At 38.7% G+C, this 11,194-nt stretch overlaps 1 protein-coding gene across 1 annotated transcript in view; it reads right to left on the reverse strand.

Annotated features, from left to right (window-relative positions):
• IRAG2 (inositol 1,4,5-triphosphate receptor associated 2) overlaps positions 1–9,677 on the reverse strand; it is a 92,350-nt gene extending 82,673 nt beyond the window's left edge. The window contains exons 1-3 of the mRNA XM_057556491.1: positions 9,104–9,677; positions 8,073–8,186; positions 1,036–1,216 (exon numbers count right to left, since the gene is read on the reverse strand). Coding sequence (XP_057412474.1) covers positions 1,036–1,216; positions 8,073–8,186; positions 9,104–9,677 — 869 coding nt within the window. The remainder of the gene's footprint in view (positions 1–1,035; positions 1,217–8,072; positions 8,187–9,103) is intronic.
• Between the last annotated feature and the right edge of the window lie 1,517 nt (positions 9,678–11,194).

The raw sequence follows: 11,194 nt of genomic DNA on the forward strand, positions 1-11,194 counted from the left end.
AAAACCCCTAGTACATATCAGCTGGTAGCTGGAGATTGGTGGCTGAGTAAAAGCCAAAGGATTGGGCTTTCCTCGTGGCGCAGTGGTTGAGAATCCACCTGCCAATGCAAGGGACACGGGTTCGAGCCCTGGTCTGGGAGGATCCCACATGCCGTGGAGCAACTGGGCCCGTGAGCCACAACTACTGAGCCTGCGCGTCTGGAGCCTGTGCTCCGCAGCGGGAGAGGCCGCGATAGTGAGAGGCCCGCGCACCGCGATGAAGAGTGGCCCCCACTTGCCACAACTAGAGAAAGCCCTCGCACAGAAACGAAGACCCAACACAGCCATAAATAAATAAATAAATAACATCTGATTGTCTTAAAAAAAAAAAAAATCCTTAACCTCATTTCATTTAAAAAAAAAAAAAAAAAGCCAAAGGATTAGGCTTCCTGTGAAATAAGATGATGCTTCTCCAGTATCCGCCCAGGGCACCTGATCTCATGGGTACCATTCTCCTTCTCCTTTTTTCAGCTTCACCATCCTTTCCTTTTCCTTTTAGCCTCCCTATATTCTAGGCTTCTAAATTACACTCACTGACTACATCTCCCCACTGACCTTAAAAGGGAGTTCACGCTGAATTTAAATGCATTTGGTGACTTGGTGGTCAGTACCAATAATTTGCTTGACTCCTATGCCAGAAGAATGTAATAATATGTGCTGCCCCTAATCACAATAAATGAATGTTATCATAATTAACATAATAGGTTCTCAAAGTGTGCCCATCACCCCCCCAACCAACTCCCCCCATCAGTATCAGTGTCACCTGGAAACATGCTAGAAATGCAGACTATCAGGCTTAACCCCAGACCTACTCAATCATGGTGGAGATACCCAACAATCAGGTATAATATCATTTAGGCAATTCCAGTGCATGCTCAAGTGTGAGAAGCACCAGATTACAGTATTTCCATCAGTGCAGAAAACAGTGATTAGCATTCATTGTAAGCAATTGTTAAAACAGAACGTGAAAACACGTCCTGCTGGGACGATGATTACCATTTGTTTCTGCAGTGAGCTATCCATTCTCTCATGATGGCCTGGAAGGTTTCCAGATTCACATGCATGTCTCTCTTCTCAGGATCGAGCATGTTCCACAGCTCCTTAAGGCTACCATCTTCAGAACCTTGACTAGTTGTTTGTCTCAGGTAATCTATTACTTTGGTAACTCTGACTGAGCCTTAGGAAGAAGAAAGCCAAGTTAGTTTTAAAAGGTGAGGAAAGATTATTTTTTAAAAGTGAGGCACTTAACTCTTTTAGGTCCCTTGGGAACCTAAACGTGCCTTATAACCCTCGCAGTACTGCTGAGTTGGTATCACAGAGTAAAAAGAGCACTGGCCTTGGGTTGGATTCTAACAGACTAGGGTCAAATCTTGGCTCTGGACTATATCAGCTGGGTGGCTCTGGGAAAATCACTCAACCTCTCTGAGCCTCAGTGTCCTTGTCTGTGAGACGATGCCTACTACACAGAGGTTTTGTGAGATCTAAATAGGAACGACATATGCATTCAATAATCACTTGTGGGAAGTGATCAAAATGCCACTTTATTTTTGTCTCCCATTCTTTTCTTAAAAAACATTCAGTGAAGGAAGGGTTTCCTCTGCCCTAGATGAAATTTCAGCCTCCAGTAAGTGGTCTGACTTTTATTTGGGGGGAGGGGTAGAAAAGTCATTCTTAGACACAGTCTTACTATCACATTCAGAAATTAAAGTCAAACAGACTATGTTAGTTATTAACACACCAATCTTCTTGAAGCATAAGACACGTCTTTTAACTAAGTCCTGACTTGGGCTAGCTGCTTGAAGGGGAGAAGGAAAAGGAAGTAGAAGGTTGATAGGGTAGATGCAGAAATGAAGATTCTTCCCCCAGGAGGTAAGCAGAGACCCTGATATATATATAGAATAAGTCCAGTACATAATTAGAAGGAGGGGAGAGTTGTAAAGGAGACTGAACAACTTTAAAGAGTATTAATTTAATGGAAAATGTCATTTAGCTGTGACAGGAAGAAATGGAAATAAAATTATTAATAATTATTTAGAGAGATGATTTTTATTCCTGTTTGCAGTAGAGTTGGAGAGTCAAAAAGAATACCTATATCTCATTTTCCTCCACTAAAACTCTGGAACCTGTATCATATACCTCAACTCGAAAGGTCTTCTGTGATGGTTTTGTAATGTGTCAACTTAACGGGGCCATGGAGTGCCCAGATATTCGGTCAAACATTATTCGGTTGCTTCTGTCAGGGTGTTTTTGAATGAGATCAACATTTAAACTGGTAGACTAAGTAACACAGACTGCCCTCCCTAATGTGTGTGGGCCTGGATAGAACAAAAAGGCAGACCCTTCCCCAAGTGAGAGAGAGCTCTTCCTGCATGACTGCCTTTGAACCTTGACTTGTCTTTTTTCCTGACTTTGGACTCAAACAAAAACATCAGCTCCTCCTCAGTTTTCAGCCTGTCGACCTCTGGACAGGTTCTCTCCTGGTTCTCAGGTCTTTGGACGCTGACTGGAACTAAACCATCATCAGCTCTCCAGGTCTCCAGCTTGATCACTCACCCTGCAGATCTTAGAACTTGTCTGCTTCCATAATCACGTGAGTCAATTCTTTACAATAAATCTCTTTATGTACATTACACATGCACACACACACACACACACACACCCATTGGTTCTGTTTCTAATACATCTCCCATCTCCCTTCAGTGGAGCTTCCTTATTTTCTTCCGGGAAATAGTTCCTTAAATTCTGTCCAAACAGAGAGGCATTGGGGGAATAAATAAGTCCCATTCATCCTACCAATATAATTAAGACTATAGGCAAGGGCTTCCCTGGTGGCGCAGTGGTTGAGAATCTGCCTGCCGATGCAGGGGATGCGGGTTCGAGCCCTGGTCTGGGAGGATCCCACATGCCGCGGAGCAACTAGGCCCGTGAGCCACTGCTACTGAGCCTGCGCGTCTGGAGCCTGTGCTCCGCAACAAGAGAGGCCACGACAGTGAGAGGCCCGCGCACCGCGATGAAGAGTGGCCCCGCTTGCCACAACTGGAGAAAGCCCTCGCACAGAAACGAAGACCCAACACAGCCAAGAATGAATAAATAAATAAATAATAATTAAAAAAAAAAAAAAAGACTATAGGCAAATGTTTAGCTATGAGAATGTTCATTATGGATCATTATGGTGCTGTTTATAATAGAGGAAAAAAAATATCCAATTGAGACATATTGTTTAAATATATTATGTTACATCCCCCAAAAGTACAGTATATAAAGCAAATTTGTTGACCCAGACAAGTACTCAAAATTTTTCAGTGAGAAAAAGCAGATTATAAAGCGAGTCTGGGAACATTCCCATACATACTTAGGGAACTTGTTGTATATAGCTTAAGGAGAAAAGAATGACCAAAAACAAGCCTTAAACCATTGTGGTGGTGAGGTGGACAGACTCCAGGGTGCCCCTTTATGATCCCTGCCTCCTAATGTTTACACCCCTGTGTAGTCTCCTCCCTTGAGTGTGGGCATGACCTGGGACTTGCTTCTAACCAGTAGAATATGGCAAAGGAGACAGGATTACGTGTATATAATTGCATGATTAAGTTACATAAGATCACAGTGCCTATCTTGCTGGAGTCATTTCCTTGCTGGCTTTGAAGAGGCAAACTGCCACATTATGGACTACCTATGTTTAGAGGTCCAACTAGTAAGAAACTGTCCAGCTGACAGCAGCAAGACTCTGAAGCCCTCAGTACTACAACTGCAAGAAACTAAATTCTGCCTCCTAAAGCAGGTCATTCCCCAGTCAAGCCACAGATGAGACAGCTGCCCTGGCCAGTATCTTGATTGCAGCCTTGTGAGTGAGTTCCTTAACAGAGGACCCATGTAAACCATGTGTGAATTCCCAATTCACAGGAATTGTGAGGTAGTAAATGTGTGTTGTTTCAAGCCACCAAGTTTGTGGTAATTCAGCAACAGGAAACAACATAAGTAGTTTGGGTACTGCTCATCTGAAACCATTGTGCATGTACTGTAGAATAAAGCAAAGGAACATTTATACTGGTGTCATTGAGAACCAAGATTTTCTGTGGTTGAAAAAGGGCATACAGAATATGAGATGAGTAAAAACGCTGTAGTCCTGAATTTGCTTTAGAAGGAACACTATGAACTCATAATGCAATATATCTTCAAAAATTTTAAGTACTTCTTAGGTCTGCCCACTGAAAATGCCTAGAAACAACCACTATCCCCTGTCCCCAGATTGTGGTCTCTATATATTATTTCCCATTAAAAGGAAGCATGGATCCTTGAAGAAATAACTGATTCCAAGGTTGGGGCAGGAAATGTGCGAGATAAGCCTAAAGACTTTTATAATACTAGGGAAAACAAACAAGCTATTAAAAAGGATGGGGATGTCTCAAAAGTATTAGTACCTGGGACACCTGGTTGCTCCAGGAAGTAATGAGATGCTCAAAGAAAGATGGGGACAACGCAAACAGACACAGGAGCCAGCTTAAAGAATATCTTGCCGGCCAACGCTGGGACAATTTGAGCATCAAAATAAATAATGATAGTAACAGATTATATATATTGAATTAAGAAGAATCCAGAAATTCATAGTGATATTAATAAATTTAACTAGAGAAATGGTAAAACCCTGATGAGAGATTGACAAGTAAAAAATATAGAAAGAATATTGGAAATTGAAATTTTTCTATTTGGCAACCACCATGGTAAGAATTGATTTAGGCAAGAAATATCAATAGATGCTATGTTTCTGATCACCAATTCCAATGTGTAGGGTTCTTCCCCCTCCCCTACCCCACCCCACAACATACACACATCCAAGCAATTCTCAAGACACTGGGTGTTCCACAATTCAACCCAATTCTGACACTATCTATGTGGTGATAGTGTCAGAGCCACAGGTTAATGGCTCAGTCTTACAAAACTGACCCCACCCCCTGTAGACACCAACGCAAGGCCGGGTTGTCACCCTTGCTTCTGATGGACCAGCTATAGATTGGAGGTTCCCATGACTCCTCTTTGTGTTCCATTAATTTGCTAGAGCAACTCACAGAACTCAAATTTTTTACTTACTATATCACCAGTTTATTATACAAGGATATAACTCAGGAACAGCCAGATGGAAGAGATGTATAGGGCAAGGTATGGGGAAAGGGCATGGAGCTTCTGTGCTCTGCCCAGCATGCCACACTTTCCAAATCTCCACGTGGAAGCTTTCGAAACCTCTCCTTTTGGGTTTTTATGGTGGCTTCATTACATAGGCATGATTGATTAGATCATTGGCCATTGGTGATGAAACTCAATCTCCATCCCCTCTCCCCTCCCTGGAGGTCTGGGGAGTGGGACTGAAAGTTCCAACCACCTAACCACATGATTGGCTCCACTGGCAACTAGCCCTCATCCTAAGGTGGGGTCCAAAAGTCATTTCATTAACGTAAAAAAAGCACCTTTATTGCTCTCATCACTTACAAAATTCTAATGGTTTTAGGAGCTCTGTGCCAAAAATGGGACAAAGACCAAATATATACTACTTATAATAAATCATAATATCACAGATGCTAAAACTAGTGAGTGAAAGTTTGATGAGGAACAGGATGTTTACATAGATTCAAAGTATCTTCACATAAATTATTTATTAATTACTGATGAAATAAAAATTCATATTCTAAGGCAAGTCAAGGAAAATTTAACCATAAAATAGTTTCTCTGCTCTTTGGCCTCCTCTCTCCCCTCTACTGCACATTGTGTATCTACATTATGCATCCCAAACATCCCCGTCAGCAGAAATACCTGCTCAACCATAAAGGGCAACATTCTCCTAGCATCAGCAAGACAAATGCTCAGGACATAACCTTCCTTCCTAATCTTGTAAGGAGCCACGATGACCCATGAGCCACTACTCGCTTTGTATGCTTAGATCTGCATTGTGTAGACTGTCAATAATGTCGTTTAACATACAGCCCTCTGTCTCAAAATATGCTTTGACCTTTAACAGGCAGAACAGTTCTCAGAGCTTTCTGAAAGGCTGTTCCTGAGTAATAATCCTCAATTTGCCTCGAATAAAATTTTCCATTTCTTTCTTAGGTCGACTGATTGATTTTTTATAGACATTATAAAGGAAAAATAGTAACTTTACAATAGGGATATTTGGCAGACACCACACTAATCAAGTGATCAAAGTTAAAAATCCTGATATATTGTACGGAGAAGAACATAACATCACTTCCGTAGTGTGCCTGCAAAAATGTATAACCTGAATAATCAAGAGGAAATATCAGATGTTCTACAAAGTAACTGGCATATACTCTTCAAAAATTTCAAGGTCATAAAAGACAAGGAATGGAGGAACTCCTCCAGATTTAAGGAGACTAAAGAGATGTGACAACTGAATTCGATCCTGGACATGGAAACAAAAGATCTATAAAGAATATTATTGGGAAAATTGACAAAATTTGAATATTGACTTTTAAATTAGATAATAATATTGTATCAAGGTTAAATATCCTAATTTTGACAATCATTCTGTGGTCATGCAAGCAAATGTCCTTCTTTGTAGGAAATACAAACTGATGTACTTAGGGGTAAAAAGGCACAATATCTGCAATTTACTCTCAATCAGAAGCACAATCAAGCTTTTATCCTGCCTTTCCTTTGGGAAACAAGACTCAGCCAGAGCCAAATAGTTGCTAGGCCCGGTAGAGTTTCTTTTTATAGATATTCCAGCTGATAAAATAGGAAAGAATAATAGACTATCACCTTTCGCAACACCTAATGAAAGAATAAACCTAGGCCTTCATCCTGAAATAGTTTTGTCTTCTGATAAAAACATATACACCGTCTATGTGGAATCTTGCCAAAAAAAGATACAAAACTTTTATCTGATCAAACCTCTAAATGTAGGGGACAAAGAAACAGGTTGTGTTTCTACGACCACACAATCACCAGAATTCAGACTGGGGGAAACTATGAGATAAAAGAACCAGTTTCATTAACAAATAACTTAAAATACAAAAAAAGAGAGAATAGGAAGGGAACAGAGATAAGCTAGATGACCAATAACAATGAACAAACTTTTCTTGGATATTGATTTGAACAAATAAACTGTTTAAGAAAAAATAAATTTCTCACACAAATGAGAAAACAAATGCTGATAAGATATTCGATATTAAGAAATTATGTCACCTTTTTAGTCATAAAAATGACATTGCATAGTTGTGTCTGAAATCAGTCTTTATCTTTTGAACGTACTGAAATATTTACAGGTGAAATAATATGATATCTTGGATTTGTCTCAAACTAATCCAGAGTGGAGGAGAGGAAAGTGGGTGGGGCTAGAAATGAGACATCATTATTTATGACACATATATAAGGGTTATACCTCTTTACTCCTGTATACATTTGTAATTAATGTTCTATAATAAAAAAAGTTTTAATCCAAATAAAACAAAACCATATTGACCAAGGAATTTGTGGAAGGTCATATAACAAATCATTAACAATGCTTACTCAGGGAAACAGGATTACTGATGAGTTTTTTTCTCTTCTTTTCTATATATTATTAATTTTATTACATTGGTCACGAGCCATTTCCATGCTAAAAATTACTTGCGGAAATTTTAAAAAGAACACATCTCTAAGAAAAACAGAAGTGAAAATCTAAAATTAACTCAAAAATTTGAGCTAAATTTGTGTAGCAGTTTTATACGTATGAAGTATATACTTCTTGTGAGGCAACAACTATGAGAGGTAAGTAGTTCCAGTCAATGATTGCAGCTGGTAAATCAGTTGATAAGTTCAATAAAATCATTCAAGACACTGGTAAAAATATGCAAAACAGGGACAAAGAAATTAACCAACATCTAGACAGCCACCCTTCCTCCCAAATTAGGTTGCACCCACCACGTGTGTAGACACAGATACACAGAGCGCCACACATAAACCATTTCCCTTTCTCTCACAATAGAAAGTACAATGACTTGATGAGTGCCACCGAACATCTGAGCAGATAATTTTCGACTGACCTCTGCATTTGGTGTCACATGCATTAAAAATACTTGTAAGCAACTCCTCTTCACAGGTCCTGTTATTGCTGTAGGTTACATCTTCCTTGCCATCATCAGTTCCTTGTTTCCACCCTAGTAGAAGAAAAAGTTTGCACGTCCAGATGCTTTTCTGTGCTAATATGCTTAATTGCTAATTTTTTTTGTTTTAATTTTAACAAAGAAAACATATTTAAATAAAGAGCAGTCCACAATACTGGTTACTTAACATGAATAGATCAAGCAGAGAAAGTGGTCTTGAAGGGTCTCTGATTAGTCATTTTCCTTTCCTTATAAGTTTTATAAAGGTAGAATAGAAGGAGAGATGAAGAAGAGGGAAATGAGCTTTACTGCCCTGTAATGTTAGAAGCACTCTGTGAAAAAGCAAATAGTGTAGCACAAATAGAAATATTTTAAGGAAAAATAGAGGGAACGTAAAGACTAGCTCTACAGAAAAAGTGCCATTTTACATTGTTTTGTTTTTCAGGGCCTATCATATATGGGACTCTGCAGGCAATCCCCTAAATAGAATTCCAAAAGTTCATTGAAATTGGCCTCCAAAATTTACATTCTCCCCTGGTCTACTTTATTGGCTCTACATTTTCTTACATGTTTTACTCTCACACACACAAAAAATGCTAAAATGGTAGTTTTCAGCAAGGCATGTTGAAACTACATGAATTTTAGCTCCCCTGTATCTATGTATTCCCATCACAACATTCTAATTTGCCCAGGAGAAAGTTTGTTTTCAGGTCAGCAGAGAAATGCCAATGATTATGATTGTAAATACAATCTAGAATTTCTACCAGGTTTATAATTGAAAGCACAGAAAATACTTATATTTCACATATAAGAGTTTTTTAAGAGAGGAAAAAACAATTTTAAGGGAAAGATGGATACTTCCCTCCAAGTTTCGATAATGTACACTGGTATTTCATTTTAGTTCAGGTATTCTCATAGTGATATGCTCAAGGCTTTATCGGAAGAACAAATATTAAAAGATGAATATTTACCCTCTTCATTCAGAGATAATTTTTTCACCACTGAATCCTGACGAGTAAAAAATTCAGAGCTTTGATTAGAGGTGGAATCAAAGTCAAGTGTTAAGGCACTAAAATCATTTTCACTACAACAGTCTTTCAAATCCTTGTTAGAGAAGAGTTCCCTTTTTCTGATCTGCGGTATCAAAGATGTGTAATTCTGGGAGCTCTGTGATCTAGGCCTTGAGATGTTTTCCGAACTTGTGAGGATAAGAGAGTATGTTGCGTTCTCAGGAGAGCTGAGATGAGAGATGGGTGGGGTTCTTGGAGACACTCGTTGAGGACGTGAAGTAAAGGCACCAACTTTCTCAGGACTTGAGGAGCGAGGGTTGGGCAGAGGAATGGGAGCAGTCGTCATTTTCTTCAGTACCTCTTCAAAGTCTTTCTTGGGGTTAGTCTGTGGACTGTCAAACCTGCTAGATTGGTATTTGATAATCTGTTGGATGGGACGTGTACTCTCTTCTCTCTTTTGGATGGCTTGGATTTTTCTACAGATGCTTTGCACCGGGTTATGCCGCTTCTCAGTTGCTTTCTTGGTAAAGGCCATTGTTGACTTTCCTCCAATGAGACAGAAGAAGTGGCTAAAGTACCGGCAAAAGTAGACATGTTTTTCAAAGTTAGCATTGTCCTAACAATAATGTAACAATAACTATTTATTCCCAAACCAACTTCGGAGGGACCAAGATGTCTTTAAACAACTATCTTTAAACAATTGCTTTTTTATATTTAAGTATAGTTGAATTACAATGGTGTGTTAGTTTCAGGTGTACAGCAAAGTGATTCAGTTATACATATATATTCTTTCTCAGATTCTCTTCCATTATAGGTTATTACAAGATATTGAATATAGTTCCCTGTGCTATACAGTAAGTCCTTGTTGTTTAAACAAATGCATTAAACGAATTTCTGCATGTCTAACTTTGGCCCTCAAATTTCTAGAAAATAATAACAGCTAACATATATAAAGTATTCCCCACGAGCCAGGCATGGTACTAAGTTCTTTATATGTATCAACTCATTCATCCTCAGAACAACTCTATGAGGCAAGCATTACATTAGCTCCATTTTCAGGCACAGAGAGAATAGAGACACACCCAAAGTCACCTTAGATAAGTGCCAGAGTCCAGATTTGAACCCAGTCAGTCCTGCTCCAGAGGACTGCTAACCACATTGCTTTTCATGTATATGTCAAATATGATAATGGTGACGATAGGAAAGCTCCCATTTGAGTACCTATTCTCATCTATTGAGAACTTAATATCCCCTTTATTAAGCATTTTACATGTATTATGTCTAAACTTCACACAAACCCCATCAGATATGTAGAAATATCCCCTTTTCACAGATAATAAAACTGAGTCTCAAAAAGGTCAAGTAATTTTCTATTGGTCACATCTCTAAGATTTGGGCCAAAGATTGTCTGAATGCAGCATCGTTTTATTTAATGGCAACATATATGACCTTTAAAGAAAAAAAAAAAGCATGATCTCACTTCTTATAAGATAGTAATTAAAGAACTTGGAAACAAATCCAAAATTTTGCCTAAACTGGTAAAATTTAAATTAATCTATGCAAAGAGTTACAGTAACTTGAACAGTTATAAATGAATAGTTGAATAATTACAAAGGGTTTGAAAGTTATGATTTTTAGAACCTTAACAAAAATTTCTGTTCAGGGCTCTTTTTAAAAAGTCCCCTAAAAGAAAATAAACAAAGGGGCATTTAGAAAGACTGGGAAGAAGAAAATACTCAAAATCTTCTCAATCTGGCTCATTTTACCTCAAGATGTTGGCCACCAGCTACAGCTAATGAAGTTTCCATCAACAGAATCCTTCTCTATTTAAGGTAATGATCATCTTCGAACCTTTATGTTGTCACTTGACAATACCCTCCTCTCTGTCTATTCAAGGCTTATCTTTCAATGCCAAGCCTGAAACACATTGCCCTATTAAAATTCTGGAATCAGTGTATACTCACTGAACTCAAGCTTTCTGTTCTCTCCTAGGATGTATAACTGTACTGTATATTCTGTCACTTAATCAGATTTTGTCTTCTATTCTTGGAC

Source organism: Balaenoptera acutorostrata, chromosome 11 (assembly GCF_949987535.1).
Source record: "Balaenoptera acutorostrata chromosome 11, mBalAcu1.1, whole genome shotgun sequence".
NCBI classification, from domain to species: domain Eukaryota; kingdom Metazoa; phylum Chordata; class Mammalia; order Artiodactyla; family Balaenopteridae; genus Balaenoptera; species Balaenoptera acutorostrata.